The following is a 16368-nucleotide window of genomic DNA, read 5'->3' as shown; positions in this document are numbered from 1 at the left end:
TCATCTTATTTTAATATATACAATGGAACATTACTCAGCCATCAGAAATTGAAATCTTGCCATTTGCAATGATGTGGGTGGAAATAGAGGGTATTGTGCTAAGCCAAATAAGTCAATCAGAGAAAGACAATTATCATATGATTCCACTCATATGTAGAACTTAAGAAACAAAACAGAAGAGCAAAGAGGAAGGGTGGAACTTCTTTTTTTTTTTAAAGAAGAACCTTTTGCATTGTCTCTTTTGGTAATTGTGATTGGGAAACAATATGGTACCCACCTCTCAGTGACAGAGAGCTGAGAGGGGAGAAAGCCAGGCAAACTTATAGCAGCTCATGTGAGGCAATGAAGTAGTTACTCTGAGGGATATTTGGGGACTGACAAAGTGCTTCCCTTCTTTTGCTGTCTTTAAGACAAGAGACATTTACATAGTAAAGCCTGAATGCTCTTCTATTTGTGGGTTCTATAATTAATATCTGCTTTTTCTTGGCTTTAAAGGAAGGTTCTGAGTGACAGCCTACTTTGTTGATCCTCAGATAAACAGGGAAAGGGGCTTGGACCTTCTTCTGGGCCATAGGTTAAAGGAAGCAGGGAATCTCTGGGGGCCAGATGTGGTGATAACAGAAGTAAGATCAAAGTACGACAGTTTCAAGTGGTGGATGGGGAAGAAGAGTTGTAGATTCCGAAACAGTTGCCCTTCCCTCCTTAAGAGTCTCCTTTTGGTCTTATTCTCTTTCCAAACCTTGAAGGTCTTTGTGTTTTGTTTTTAATAAGGAGGACGTTCCCTTCTCTTGTGGAATGTATTCTCTGAAATATCCTGTTTTAGGAGCACATGGACACAAAGTTGGAAGCCTCTGTTCTCAGGAGCCTCACTTCCTATGTTTTCATTTTTCTTCTCAAAATGTAAACCAAACCAGCTCTTCCTGTTTCTGGGTTTGGGATGTGGAAGGTCACACCGCAGGGACCCTCTAGCTAATAGGTCAGAAGGGGCCTTTGAGAGCTGCCCCTTGGCTGCCCTGCCATGAGAGGAACACTGTTTGAATAGAATTTAGTCCTGTGGAAAGAGGAGGAGGAGGAGAATAGCATCCAGGCTGTGATGAGGAACAGCTCTGGTTTTTGATGCCAGTTTGCTTTCCTTTGCCTTTGCCCTTACTCTGGGCCAACCAAAGCCTGGGTACCATAGAGCTCTCACCAGCTGAGCTGCTGATCTTTGGCCATTGGTTGCTGCCAATCAGGAGGAAGTTCAGGGAATTGTCATTGGAATAGTGAGAAATCATTTTGGGTGTTGGAGCTATTTACTCTGGGGAAAGACAGATTCAGGGGAGGACATTATGGGTGAGTGGGAACTTGTGGGAACTTTTGTTTCTTAAGTTCTACATATGAGTGGAATCATAAGTCTCAGTTTTACCACAGATGTGTTGTCTGCTGTTGTGCAGATCACTTTCCTTCTCTGGGCTTTGAGATCTCCAACTACAATGAAGGCATTGAACTGTATGAACTACAAAGTCACTTCCATCAAAGACCTTGGGAAATTCTCAATGCCAGTAGATTGGTCCTGGGAAGAAGGAACGACTTCCATGAGACTCCAAGGGGTGAAAATAGGACAGGTGGGTGAAAGTTGTAAGGCTGATTCTGGTTCTATATAAATCAGAACTTTCAACTGAGTATAGAATGAAAAGGGATACTTGACCATACCTGGAGAATTTGGTCCAAGCCCAAGGGGATACATAGCAGGGATGGTGTAAAAGGGAGGCTATTAGCAATTAAGCACTGGACTAGAGCAGCGATCTCCAACATCTGCTTTTACAGGGTCAACTCCAGTCCTCAAATGAAATATTCATGAAATCCCCAAAAGGTAAAATAAATTTGGTTGAATTAAGCCCCCCTCAACTCTGTCCTTCTTTCACGTACCCAGTGAATCTCTGAGAGCTCTAGAGTTCCTCAGTATTTGGTTTGAAAACCACTGCTTTAATAAGGTCCTTAAGTGCCCTTCCTGACTTGATATCTAGGGCAATCTCAAAGTTTTCAGGGTTTGGTAGAAATGTGTTTTACATGGATCTGCACCATTAGATGGAACTACAGGAACTTCAAGGCCCCACCTCAAGACAATTTGTCATCTGGAGACAGTGGGGTCTGTGTGACAATTTGTAATAGCTAGTGCAGAGGTGAAATGAGAGAGAAGAAAGTCTGCTGAGAGGAAGAAGTCACTAGCCTGATCGCCAGCAGTTCTTTTGCTATGCCTTCAAAAATAGAAGACAGTCCTTTCCAGAGTCATTGTTTATGTGAGGCTCTGTGCTTAGTTCTGGGACTATAGGAGTCAGTCAGATGTAGCTTTCATACACTCATGGTCTTTGGGAGACACAGGAATGAAAGGAGGCAAATGAGGAAGAGTATCATGTGTATAATAGAGATGTGGATCTGATGGAAAGGGAGTCTAAAGGATGGATTAACAGGCCAAGTGTTGGTGTGTCTGGGTGCTGGCACAGACACTCCCAGTGAAGAGTCCAATATGAGAGTTAATTGTATGTATAGGAAATAGAGAGTTGTCCCATGGAGCTCAGAAATGTGAAGATGTGAAGGGAGATGAAAGAAAGATAGGTTGTTTAAGTTGTGAAATACCTTGAATGCCAATGCAAAGAATTTGGACTATGGTCAAAGGTAAGGAACAATCAAAAGTTTTTGAGCACAACCAAATTGTTCTCTTAAAGAGTGAACTCTGGGGATGCCTCGGTGGCTCAGAGGTTGAGCACCTGCCTTCGGCTCAGGTTCTATATAAATCAGGTTCTATATAAATCAGCTCCGGGATCAAGTCCCACATCAGGCTTCCTGCATAGAGCCTGCTTCTCCTTCTGCCTATGTCTCTGCCTCTGTGTGTGTGTGTATGTGTGTGTGTGTGTGTGTGTGTGTGTGTGTGTCATTAACGAATAAATAAATAAAATCTTATAAAAAAGAGTGAACTCTGGCAGTAGTATGGAAAATGGACTGGAATGGAAAGCATGGTGGCAGGAAGACCAGTTAAGAAGTTGTAGCAAGCATCCATGTCAAAGCTGCTAAGGGAGGGCTATCCTCGTGTGAGTGGAAAAGAAGAGGCAGAAGTAGGAAACACTACAAAGAAGTTTCATGGCCATGATTTGGTAACTGGATGACAGCAAATGTGAGAGATGGAAGATGATTCCCATGATTCTTACTTGACTGGGTGGGTGATGGTACATTAATCAAGAAAGAAAGTCCTGTAGAAGGAGAAGGTTTCCAGGAGAATGATGATGAATAGATTTTTAGTGTTGAGTTTGAAGGATTTATGGGATGTTCCCAGGTCTTTTCCAGGCCTGCCATTCCTCTTGTAATTCCCGTTGCCTTCCTAACCCCTGGGTAGTTATCCAATGTCATCCAGCCCTTGCTTTGATATTCTGGACTGGTCCTGTCTGTAAAAATGTCCCACTAGGCTGTGCCTCAGGCCTTTTACCTGACCTGCATCTGTAAGCCCGGGCCTGACTTTCTGTTTTGCATTCCTGGTAACAGGCATTGGGAACCTGGGCTTCCCAGCCCCTTTTGATCCGAAAGGAAGCTATTACACTCCTCTCCAGGTCTGAAAATCCTTGTCCCATCCCGAAGAACATCTTGAAATTGCCCTTTCCACTGACCCTGTCTCCACCTCTCCCTCCTTTCAGTCTGATTCTGGCAGGGGTGGAGGGTCAAGGATGATAGAGAATCAGAGTGCAGAGGACTTTGGGACCTTCTATTTCAATCTTTTCATTTTTCAGACAAGAAAGTTGAAGTCTAGAGAAGGGAAACAACTAAGTCAAAGTCACAGAAAGAGATAATGTCAGACCTGGGACTAGATCTTAAAATTCTCAACGCACAGTCCAATATTTTCCCTTGGCTGAATTCATTGTAGATCATGATAGAAAGATTTCCTGTCTCAAATCATAGTCAATTCCAGATATCCTCTAACTACATAGATCTTTATACTAGTCCAAGTTGCTAGATAAACTATTAGTCAAATACTGGATAAGCTATACCCTGCAAATATTCTTCATGAAATAGTAAATGTTAAATGGCCAAATCTGTCAAGAAATAATTACAAGAATGATTTGATCATTTTTAAAAGAAAGGGAGTAATTGAATTATTATCATGATGTTTATTTTCTTAGGCTCATTATTTCAGTCTCTTGCTCTCCTAAGATTTAGAAGTGATACCAAACAGCAACTTAAATAAACGCACTTAAATTAATATATTTGTTTCTATTTTTTCCCTTTTAAACTGGTCTTCCTGACCCCTCAGAGCTGGAGGGGGGGGGTCTGGGGCAGCTGATACACAGAGTCTGGTGCTAAGGCCAAGCCTGCAATCAGGCCAAAGCCAGTTGAGTTGGGGAACCAGGCTCTTGTTACAAGCCAACTATTACCCCCCAGGTCACTTCTGCCACTTCTACAGGAGCCTGGAAAGAAGCCCTGAATGGTTTAAGGCAACAGAAGGAGCTTTGTGCACTGGGAACAAGGGGCCTCAAGGAGGATTTGGTACAGAGGTAGCAGAGGTCAGCTCAGAAGCCTCCTCATCTCTGCAAGCTGCTGGGAGCCAATGGGTTAAGCAGAGGTGTGAGGTCAACAAGTGAAGGAGTCATTGAATGACAGAGCAGCAAGATACTTTGAGGTCATTAGACCAAATCATTCATTTTATAGTTGGGGGACACTAAAGCCCAGAGAGGGAATGGGACAGGCCCAAGGTCACACAGCTGGCAAATGGCAAAACCAAAACTGGAACCCGGAGTTTCTGGTTCCTTAGTCAACTAACCTGTGAGGCCATTCAGAATTTTGGATTTTGTTTGATGGGACAGAGCTCCTTTTAGGGTCCAGAACCTACTTCTATCTCAGGGAGCAATTCATACTTGTATAACATGGTATCAGTACTTGGAAGGAGTATTAAGTGTTTCAGGGAGCCCAAAGAGTACCTACCGAGTCCTGGAATGAGCCCTGAAGGCCTGAACCTCCTTCTGACCTACTGGTTTGTGTTACTACTACCTCTGTGTTTTCCAATGCTTATATATATATGCACAGGATCATTTGGAGTGATACACTGACATTTTGAATCATGATATATATTGAATTCAGTATGTATTAGGAAAGATGTAATTAGTACCGCAAACACTAATTTCATAGATTTTATGGCTTCAAGTAAGGTTATTGTTTAAAATCAGATTGGCTTAAAGAAAAAAAATAAGTATGAACTATCACTGGATGAAGTGAAGTTGATTCACAAATATGTAAAATATTGTACTAGTGGATTCTCAGACCTTTATAGCATAGCTGTCAAAGGCCCTTCAGCCCATCCTCTTGGGCCTGGGCAGCACTATGTATGTTGAAGTAAGTTGGACATTCCTAATGTTCTCCTATGAGGACAATGCCAAGCGTTTCCTCTTTCAGTGAGACCACCAGAACAAAAGCAGTAGTATGTCAGAGAAACTGGTTGACTGATCTTAATATGAAGAAGATTAAATCATATTCAATTGTCAGCTTTGAGTCAATTTCTTGGCTTTTTCTTCTCTAAAGTTTCCCTGATTGGTCCTCTCCTCCACCATATATGTTCTACTCTGGTGGAATTGGTCAGAATGGCATATGAGAACATAAAAGTTTTAATGTGCTGATGGAACATTGAGGGTCAGAGAGGGGAAGGTTCTTAAGACAATTCAACCATGAGTGGAACAGTCAAGACTGGATGGATCCCAGGCCTCTTGATGTCCAAGCTAATGCTTATTCCATCCCTGCCCCCACATTTCCTGCTCCACAATTGCTTCTCCATTGCCTTTTTCACGCATTCCCTCAGTTGTGCCCCCCACTCCAAATCAGGCAGCCATCTTCACTGACGTCTTGTCTAGTAAACTCACTTTAGACCTCCTAAACTCATCAAGGGCTCAAGAAGCTGGTAACATTGGTCTCCTCCAAGAAGATTGTTGGGTGGTTGAGAGACGGGGGTGGGAAGACTTTATTTTTATATCTCTTGAAGTTTGAGACATATCAAGACATATTCCAAAAATAAATGAATAACAAACCAGAGAGTTCTGCTCCTTCCCTGAGCTAGATCTCGAAATAATATTTGTTCAGCATTTTAATATCTTAATGTATTATCTTGTATGATGCATACAAGAGCCCCATGCAATAAGCTCCAGTCCCAGTTCAGCTTTGTAGGTGGCAACTTTTTCTGACTGGCTCCACCCGCTAAAGGGACACTCCTCTTTCCTCAGGAAGCCACAGACCTCTCAGCCATCTGGTGCCTACCCTTCCAGGATTCAGCCCCATTGACTGAGCTTGGCACAGACATTCTAATGAGGCAACTTGGCAGTTGCAAGTGCATTAATCTGAGGGGGGTCACTATTTCAGGGTCTGAGGGGTTTCTTTTTAGCCTCTGCAGCTGGTATCTCTGAAATGGAGAAGTTTGTCCTTCTCCCAGTTTGGGCAGCCTGCAGATCTTGTACCCCCAGGAGCCTCTTTTGCAAAGCAGGAACTGTGCTCAGCAAGAAGTGCTAGAATGGTTATGGGGGAGGAGGTGGGGAGTGGAAGAGCAGCTGTATGCTGTATGCTGATCAACGCAGTGTTCCTACTTCAAAATAGGTCCCCTCTTGTCTGCTGTCATGGAATGCAAATAAACACTTCGCCCGGCCAACTCTTCTTCCTTTCTAACAGCCACCACCCAAGAACTCAAGATCCCGAGGTAAGAAAGTACTTGGGAGGTCACCAGATCCCCTCTCTGTCTTCAGGTAAAACTGTGCCCAAACTGGTTCCAACTACTTGAAGTGGTCTTCAAGAGCCAGAGATCAGATCATCTCTTCCAATGTCTCCCTAAGACGCCTCACACAGGCCCTTATCATGTCACTTGTTCATTGATTCCTTTCTGTTTCTGTGACCCTCAGCCCATCTTAAATCAAGTCATGAGCTCATCCTGAAGAAAAACTGTAGCCAGTGGGAATGGCTAAGGTCAGGCTGGAGCCAAGAGGATAGCTTAAATGACCTCAGCAAAGCTCAGCCGATGCCAGGAGTTCAGACTCTGGCAGCAAATTCATTCCTGGCCAGTATCCTTCTTTCTCTTCCTCCCCAAACCAGATATCCCCCTCTAGACAACTGTGTCCTCCTCAGTGAAAAAGCTGTGTCCAGAATGCCACTAACTTGCCCACACCCAAGTAGGACACCTGAGGCAGAAGGGAAATATGTAGTCAGGCTCAAAGAAACTTGTTAGAAAAAGGAGGGAATTTTTTCCCCTCAAGGCTATATGTATTCCCTCAGTCCTAAATAAGCCCTTTCAGATAAAGCAAGTGTTGGGAATATCACAGACACTGAATCCTAAATATCATGCTTCTTTCCTTTACCTTCCACTTACTTATTCCTTTTACCAATATACCTCCCGCCTGTAATTTACTTCCGGTGGAAAGTAGCACCTGAAAACAAGGGAAGCATATTGGATGGCTGCCACTTGCTAATGGTTCTTTTTTTTTTTTTTTTTTTTTTTTAAGGATTTTATTTATTTATTCATGATAGTCACAGAGAGAGAGAGAGGCAGAGAGACACAGGCAGAGGGAGAAGCAGGCTCCATGCACTGGGAGCCCGACGTGGGATTCGATCCCGGGTCTCCAGGATCGCGCCCTGGGCCAAAGGCAGGCGCTAAACCGCTGCGCCACCCAGGGATCCCTGCTAATGGTTCTTTAGGGGAATCCTCCCCTGGCTCTCTGACCAGAGAAAACTCTCCATCTGAGAAATAAAGAAGTTCTACATGTTCACTTCGTCCCAAAAGGAAAGTCTCGAAGAGGTTAGGAAATGCTCACTGGAGGGAGACAGAGAGGATGTTTCCAGATTTTGCATCTAGGCCATTGGTCAGGAACAAGATCAGCCAGCCCATGAAGACAACTGAGAAGCTCAGCCCCACTGTGTGACACTTGTGACCCCACCTCACATGCTTACCGATATTCTTCCTCCTCTGCCACAATGGGAAGCACTGCAAAGGAAACAGAGAAGAAATCAATACTTTGCAGAGACCAAAGCAATGTCAGAACTGGAAGGAATCTTTTGAGGTCAACAAGTTCAATCTACTCATTTTACAGAAAGATACACAGAGGCTTACAGAAAAGGAAAATTAAGTACAATAGGAAGCCAAGTAGAGCCTAGAAGCCTGGACTCCTAACTGCCTGATCCATAATACTTTCTTCCACTCCACTGACTCACTCCTCTGGTTCACTTCACTCTCATGGATTGGGGAGTTTCCTTAACTCAGGAGATTGGAGACAGTCTGCATAGCTCACAGTGCTGTTCCGAGAAGGGACAGTAAGGATTATCAAAGAATCAGTTAACGTTTTCTTGGCACGTACCGTCCTTGATTAGAAGCAAGATATGTTGGTGGGAAGGGCAGTATTTAGATTTGGAAAGCTCAAGTTCAGGACTACCTTATGTAACATTGAACATACCTTCTTGAGCCTCAGTCTTTATATCCCTAAGGCTATGGTAGTAATAATCCCAACCTCACAGGTTTTGTGAGAAATCAACTTACATGAAAGCACTTTTTAAAATGATAAAACACATCATAAATTCATTCATTCATTAAATATTTATAGGGCACCAGTACAATATAGAACCCCATGCACTATGCTAAAAGCTGTAGCAGTCATTGAAACAAATAAGGTCCCTATTCTCATGGAGCAGGGATAATGAATAGGTAAACAAATAAATAAGGAAGGAAATTTCAGACATCACTAAGAACCAAGAAGGAGAAACTAAAAAAATACCAGGATGAGATAGGGAATAGTAGGGTAGGAAAAATAGGGATAATTGCTTTAGAAAAGGTGGACAGAGAGGGTGTCTCAGAGAACCTGAACTCTTTTTTTAAGTTTTTATTTCATCCCAGTTAGTTAACATATTAGTTTCATGTATACAATATAGTGATTCATCAATGCCATACATCACTCTGTGCTCATCACAAGTGTACTTCTTAATCCCCATCATCCCTCTATCCCTCTCCCATCTGGTAACCATCAGCTAGTTCTCTATAATTAAGAGTCTGTTTCTTGGTCTCTCTCTCTCTCTCTCTTTTCCCCCTTTACTCATTTGTTTTGTTTCTTAAATTCCACACTAGTAAAATCACATGGTTTTTGTCTTTCTTTGACTGACTTATTTCATTTAGCATAATACTCTCTAGCTCCATCCATGTCATTACAAATGGAAAGACTTCATTTTTATTTATGGCTGAATGTACATACACAATAGAATATATATATTCTACTGTATATACACAATAGAATATACATATATATACACACATATGTATACCATATCTTCTTTATCCATTCATATGTTAATGTATACTTGGGCTGCTTCCATAATGTGGTTGTTATAAATAATGCTACTATAAACATAGGGGTATATGTGTCCTTTTGAATTAGTGGTTTTGTATGCTTTTGTAAATACCCAGCAGTAGAATGGCTAGATCATAGGGTAGTTTTATTTTTACTTTTTGAGAAACTTCCTTACTGTTTTCCAGGGTGGCTGTACCAGTTTACATTCCCACCAACAGTGTGTGAGGGTTCCTTTTTCTCCACAACCTCGCCAACACCTGTTGTTTCTTTTGTTGTTCATTTAAGCCATTCTGACAAGTGTGAGGTGATACCTTACTATACTTTTGATTAGCATTTCCCTGATGCTAAGTGATGATGAACATCTTTTCATGTGTCTGTTGGCCATCTGGATGTCTTCTTTAGAGAAATGGCTGCTCATGTCTTCTGCTCATATTTTCATTGGATTATTTGGTTTTTGGAAGTTGAGTTTTACAAGTTTTTAAAGTATTTTTTAAACTAACTCTTTATCAGGTATATCATTTACAAATATCTTCCCCCATTCTGCAAGTCACCTTTTAGTTTTGTTGATTGTTTCCTTCACTGTGCAGAAATGTTTTGTCTTGATGAAGTCCCAATAGTATTTTTGCTTTTTCATCCCTTGCCTCAGGAGACATATTTTACTAAGTTCCTATGGCTTTGACATCCTATGTTGTCAAAGAGGTTACTTCTCGTGCTTTCTTCCAGAATTTTGGTGGTTTCAGCTCTCACATTTAGATCTTTAATCCATTCTGAATTTTTTTTGTATATAGTGTAAGACAGTGTTCCAGTTAAATTTTTTTGCATATTGCTCTCCAGCTTTCCAAACACCATTTGTCTAAGAGACTGCCTTTTTTCCATTGGGTATTCTTTCTTGCTTTGTCAAGGATTAATTGATCATATAATTGCGGGTTTATTTCTGGGTTTTCTATTTTGTACTACTGATCTATGTGTCTATTTTTGTGCCTGTACCATGCAGTTTTGATTACTGCTGCTTTGTAATATAACTTGAAGTCTGAAATTGTGATGCCTCCAGCTGTGCTTTTCCTTTTGAAGATTGCTTTGGCTATTCGGGGTCTTTGTGGTTCCATACAAATTTTAAGATTGTTCTAGCTATGTGAAAAATGCTGGTAGTATTTTGATAGGGATTGCATTAAAATTGTAGATTGATTTGGGCAGTATAGACATTTTAAAAACATTTCTTCTTCCAATCCATGAGCATGGGATGCCTTTCCATGTCTTTATGTCATCTTCAATTTCTTTCGTCAATGTTTTATAGATAACAGAGTACAGATGTTTCACATCTTTAGTTAGATTTATTCCTAGGTATCTTATTATGTTGGGTGCAATTGTACACAGGATTGTTTTCCTGATTTCTTCCTCTGCTGCCTCATTATTGGTGTATAGAAAGGCAACAAATTTCTGTACAATGACTTTGTATCTTGCGACTTTACTGAATTCATGTATCAGCTCTTAGTTTTTGGTGGAGTCTTTCAGGTTTTTCTATATAGAGTATCATGTCATGTGCAAATAGTGAAAGTTTTACTTCTTCCTTACTGATTTGGATGCCTTTTATTTCATATATGTATATATATGTATATATATGTATATATATATATATTATTAAAGTTTGATTTGCCAACATATAGTATAACACCCAGTGTTCATCCCATCAAGTTCCCCCCTCAGTGCCCGTCACCCAGTCACCCCATCTCCCCACCCACCTCCCCTTCCACTACCCCTTGTTTTTTTTTTTTTCCAGAGTTAGGAGTCTCTCGTGTTTTGTCACCCTCTCTGATCTTTCCAACTAATTTTCTCTCCTTTCCCCTATAATCCCTTTCATTATTTCTTATATTCCCCGTATGAGTGAAACCAAATAATGATTGTCCTTCTCCGATTGATTTACTTCACTCAGCATAATACCTTCCAGTTCCATCCACGCCGAAGCAAATGGTGGGTATTCGTCATTTCTAATGTCTGAGTAATATCCCATTATATTTCTTTTTGTTGTCTGATTGCTGTGGTTAGGGTTCCAGTACTATGTTGAATAAATGTGATGAGACTGGACATCCTTGTCTTATTCCTGACCTTAGGGGAAAAACTTACAGTTTTTGCCCATTAAGGATGATGTTAGCTGTGGATTTTTCATAGATGGCCTTTATTACATTGAAGTATGTTACCTCTAAACCTACTTTGTTGAGGGTTTTTTATCATGCATGGTTGTTGTACTTTGTCAAATGCTCTTTCTGCATCTATTGAAATGATCATATGGTTTTTATCCTTTAATTTATTGATGTGAGGTATCACATTTATTGATTTGCAAATATTGAACGACCCTTGCAATCCAGGAATAAATCCCACTTGACTGTGGTGAATGATTTTTTTTAATGTACTGTTGAATTTGGTATACTAGTATTTTATTGAGAATGTTTGCATCCATGTTGATCAGGGATATTGGCCTGTAGTTCTCTTTTTTAGTGGAGTTTTATCTGGTTTTAGTATGAGGTAATGTTAGCATCATGGAAAGAATATGGAAATTTTCCTTCCTTTTCTGTTTTTTTGGAACAGTTTCAGAAGAATAGGTATTAACTCTTCTTTAAATATTTGGTAGAATTGGCTTGTGAAGCCATCTGGCCATGGACTTTGATTTGTTGGGCATAGTTTGATAACAGATTCAATTTCTTTGCTGATTATTAGTCTGTTCAAGTTTTCTATTTCTTCCTGCCTCAGTTTTGGTAATTTATACATTTCTAGGAATTAATCCATTTCTTGTAGGTTTTCCAATTTGTTGCCATATAGTTTTTCATAATATTCTCTTATAATTGTTTGTATTTCCATTGTGTTGATTCTTATTTCTCCTTTCCTGTTTGTGATTTTATTTATTTGAGTCTTTTCTCTTTTTTCCTTTATAAGTCTGGGTAGACATTTTTCAGTTTTACTATTTTTTTATTTTCAGAGAATCAGCTCCTGGTTTCATTGATCTGTTCTACTGTGGGGTTTTTATTTTGTTTTGTTTTGTTTTAGTTTCTATATCATGTATTTCTGCTCTAGCCTTTATTATTTCCTTCCTTCTGCTGGTTTTAGTTTTTGTTTCTTGTTCTTTTTTCAGCTCCTATAGGTGTAAGCTTAGGTTGTTTATTTGAGGTTTTTCTTGCTTCTTGAGGTAGACCTGCATTGCTATATACTTCCCTCTTAGAACTGCTTTTGCTGCATCCCAAAGGTTTTGGACCATTGTGTTTTTGTTTTCATTTGTTTCCACATACTTTTGTTTCTTCCTTTATCATTTGGTAGCACGTTATTTAAGCTGCATGTATTTGTGGTCTTTCCAGATATTTTCCTGTGGTTGACTTCTAGTTTCATAGCATTGTGTCAAAAAAGATGCATTCGATGATTGCTTTGTGGACTAATATGTGATCTATTCTGGAGAATGATCATGTGCACTTGAAAATAACATGTATTATTCTGTTTTAGGATGGAATGCTCTGAGTATATCCATCCTAAATCCATCTGTTCCAGTATGTCATTCAGAGCTATTGTTTCCTTATTGATTTTCTGCTTAGATGATCTATCTGTCCATTGATGTAAGTGGGTGTTCAAGTCCCCTACTGTTATTGTATTTTATTGATTAGTACCTTTATGTTTGTTTTTAACTGTTTTATGTATTTTGGTGGTCCTATATTGGGTGCATAAATATTTATAATTGTTATATCTTCTTGTTGGATTGTCTCCTTATTATTATACAGAGGACCTGAACTTTGAACAGAGGACTACATAAGACAGAGCCAGTAATGTGACAATCTGGGTGCAGAATATTCCAGGCAGAGTTTGAAGAGAGAGGCAAGGGCTTTAAAGGCCAGGGGGATAATGTGGACTTTGATTTAAATTACACTAGGAAGCCATTGGAGGGTGTAGAGAAGAATGACAATATCTGATTTTCACCTTTAAAAAATCACTCTCTGGTTGCTATATGGGGAATGAATTGTGGAGCTAGAGTGGAAGCAGGGAGACCTTTTAGGAGGCTTTTGCAGTAGTTCAGGAAGGCAATGTCAAGATGTTAATTTGAAAGTTAGGAAGAAAAGAAAGAAGGGTTTCTCTTATGCAACCAATCAAAATCTTTTTTTTTTTTAATTTTTTTTGAAATTTTATTTATGATAGTCACAGAGAGAGAGAGAGAGGCAGAGACACAGGCAGAGGGAGAAGCAGGCTCCATGCACTGGGAGCCTGACGTGGGATTTGATCCCGGGTCTCCAGGATTGCGTCCTGGGCCAAAGGCAGGTGCCAAACCGCTGCACCACCTAGGGATCCCCCAATCAAAATCTTATTGAGAAAGGAGTTGCCATAATATTTGTGATCTTTCTTATCCCCTGGAAATGATTGCCACACCAGGTGCAAACATTTGACTACAATGATTTCTAGTCTTAGGGGATTAGTTTCAGCCTTAGATCACTTTAAAATGGTAAAGTTCAGCTCCACCATGGTAGACTACAAGACAATCTGGTGAATCTTCAACCCACAATTGGCCACAGGAGAGAGGAGGGGTGGGAGGTGTTCCCCTGAGTGTTCATTGACAAGGACCTTGAGGGATGCTAGTATGAGAGAGATGGCAAATCATAGAATGAGATAGGTGTAAAAAAAAGGAGAAAGTCTAATCAAGAGTGATACAGAATTCCTCTATAAGCTACAAAGAGGCCTATGATTAAGCAAGTCAATAAAATTCTCAGTGGTGGACAAGAGAGGAGTAAAAGAAAAGGATAAGGGAGTGGGACAGAGGGTGGAAGCAGTCCCCTGTGAGGTCCTAAATGTGACCATTCTGGGAAATTGAACTGATGTGTGGAACAGACTGTTACTCTGCTATTCTATTCACATTAAATTCCCTCTTCTCCCACTCTATCCTCCAACCCATCGTGGGTATAACAGAATTAAAGATAGTTCAGGAGCTAATTAGTCTTTAATTTTACATAGGGATTTACAGGTTACAAATAAGTGATCTTGTTTGTCAGATGCATTCCACATGGTAGGTTTTGTTTTGTTTTGTTTTGTTTTTTTATCCTCATGTAGCACATGAGGAAAATGAGGTCCAGAGAAGTGAAATGACTTACCCAAGGTCACAGCTAGAAAATGTCAGAACCAAATTTATACTTTGGGCCTATGGAGCTCCCAATTTTATTGCATCCTATTCTTTCTTCCTGGGGTCCAGGATAACTTTGGCTGGGCCAGAACTATGAGTCCCATTCCACTTTGGACCCTGATCTTCATAGCTGAGAACCTTACAGGGAAAAGTGAGGTATAAACTTCTACATTAGAGAGCTCTGCTTCAGAGTGGAGGCTCCTTTTGTTTCCTGTTGTAGAATATATTCCTCACACTTGGGAGTATTCTGAACCCAGGAGTCCAGCAGAGATGGCCACAAAGGACCAGGATTAGTGGTGACAGTCTTCCCATCATTTGTTCATTCATTCATTCACTCCCTACAAGCCTCCTCAGGGCCAACCCTGTCCTAAGTACTCAGGGATTCAAACAAATCAGACACATTCCCTGCCCTTGAATAATTCACAGCCAAGTGGGTGGAAGGGGAAACCATGTGTACAAATCATCACAATTCCATGTAAGTGCTATTGGAAAGTATAAAACCCTGTGGAACTGAGCAAATGGAGTAATTAGTTGCTGGGAGTGCAGATGCATTGTCATGAGGGCCTTTATGAAGGAAGCAGCATTTGGAACAGGTCTTAAAGGATGAATAGTTGTTCATAAGGCAGACAAGAAGGCAAAGAGCATGGCAGGTAGAGAGAAGAGCATAGAAAAGGGCAAGGAGGTATAAAAGCGTGTGGTTGTGGAAGTGCATAGTCTGGCTGAAGAGTAGGGTAAGAAATGAGTCTGGAACAGGGAGTAGGGGCCAGATTACGAAAGACCTTGTAGGTCATGTTAAGGAACTTGGACTTTATCCTGAGCCCAGTGGGGAGCCATTGAAGGAGCTTAAACAGAAGCCTACCATAGGTCAGATTTATATTTCAAAATATTATTATGTCTATTGAGTGAAAAACAGATTGGGAATGGGACTGGGGGAGGTTGGATAAAACTAGAAACAGGCCAGATTGGAGCATTGGCCTTTGGGACAGAAAAGGAAAGGACCGATATATGCACTATTTATGTGGTAAAACCAAAGTCAGCAATAGGATTGTGAGAGCCTAAAAAAGAAGTCAAGGATGAATCCAGTTTCTAGACTATGCAACCGGGTGGATAATAGGGCTAGTAACTGAGGCCGGGAATGGAGAAAAAGGCATGGTTGGGGTGAGGGGCGAGGGGAATCTTCCTTTTGTCATGGAATCACGGCTTTTTTGAACCTGTTGGATTTGAGGAGTCTGTGGAGAATCCACTTGGAGCTGTCCAGAAGGCACTGTGGTAGACTTACAGATGTGAAATCACACAGAAACAGATATGGTCCCTGCACTTGAGGAACTTGCAGTCTAGTGGGCAATAGAGTAGCCCACATAAAAAGACAAATCAGGAGTTTTTGAGAGAAACAGGGGATCATGTTGAAAGTGTGAAAAAGAGGGACGCCTGGATGGCTCAGCAGTTGAATGCCTGCCTTGGCTCAGGTTGTGATCCTGTGGTCCTAGAATCAAGTCCCGCATTAGGCTCCCTATGGGGAGCCTGCTTTTCCCTCTACCTATATCTCTGCCCTCTCTGTGTATCTCTTATGAATAAATAAATAAAATCTAAGAAAAAGAAAAGAAAGTGTGAAAAAGAGAGAACAGGAGCTAAAAAGGGGATGGGAGCAGAAAGCTGGTTGCCGTGTGAGAAGGTAGGAAGTCTGAGCAGGGTGGTTTGGAGACCAGCTGCAAAGGCTTCTGACAGAGCTTATCCTGACCCGAGGAGTCCTCAGCCATAATTGGTTAGGACAGACCTCACTCTCTATAGCAACTTCTCTGCTGGGCCGGCAAGTACTATGACCAGCCCTTGCCCTGCTATCTCAGGGCAAGCCCGGAGACTTTTCAAACTTTCTTTGCCTGGTTTCTCTGCTTGCCCTCA

At 41.0% G+C, this 16368-nt stretch overlaps 1 protein-coding gene across 1 annotated transcript in view; it reads right to left on the bottom strand.

Moving 5' to 3' along the window:
* STARD8 (StAR related lipid transfer domain containing 8) overlaps window positions 1–16368 on the bottom strand; it is an 83003-nt gene that overhangs the window by 54786 nt on the left and 11849 nt on the right. The window contains exon 2 of the mRNA XM_038587607.1: window positions 7942–7975. Coding sequence (XP_038443535.1) covers window positions 7942–7975 — 34 coding nt within the window. The remainder of the gene's footprint in view (window positions 1–7941; window positions 7976–16368) is intronic.

This window comes from Canis lupus, chromosome X (genome assembly GCF_011100685.1).
Source record: "Canis lupus familiaris isolate Mischka breed German Shepherd chromosome X, alternate assembly UU_Cfam_GSD_1.0, whole genome shotgun sequence".
Lineage (NCBI taxonomy): Eukaryota > Metazoa > Chordata > Mammalia > Carnivora > Canidae > Canis > Canis lupus.
This window is presented reverse-complemented; position numbering and strand designations above follow the sequence as displayed.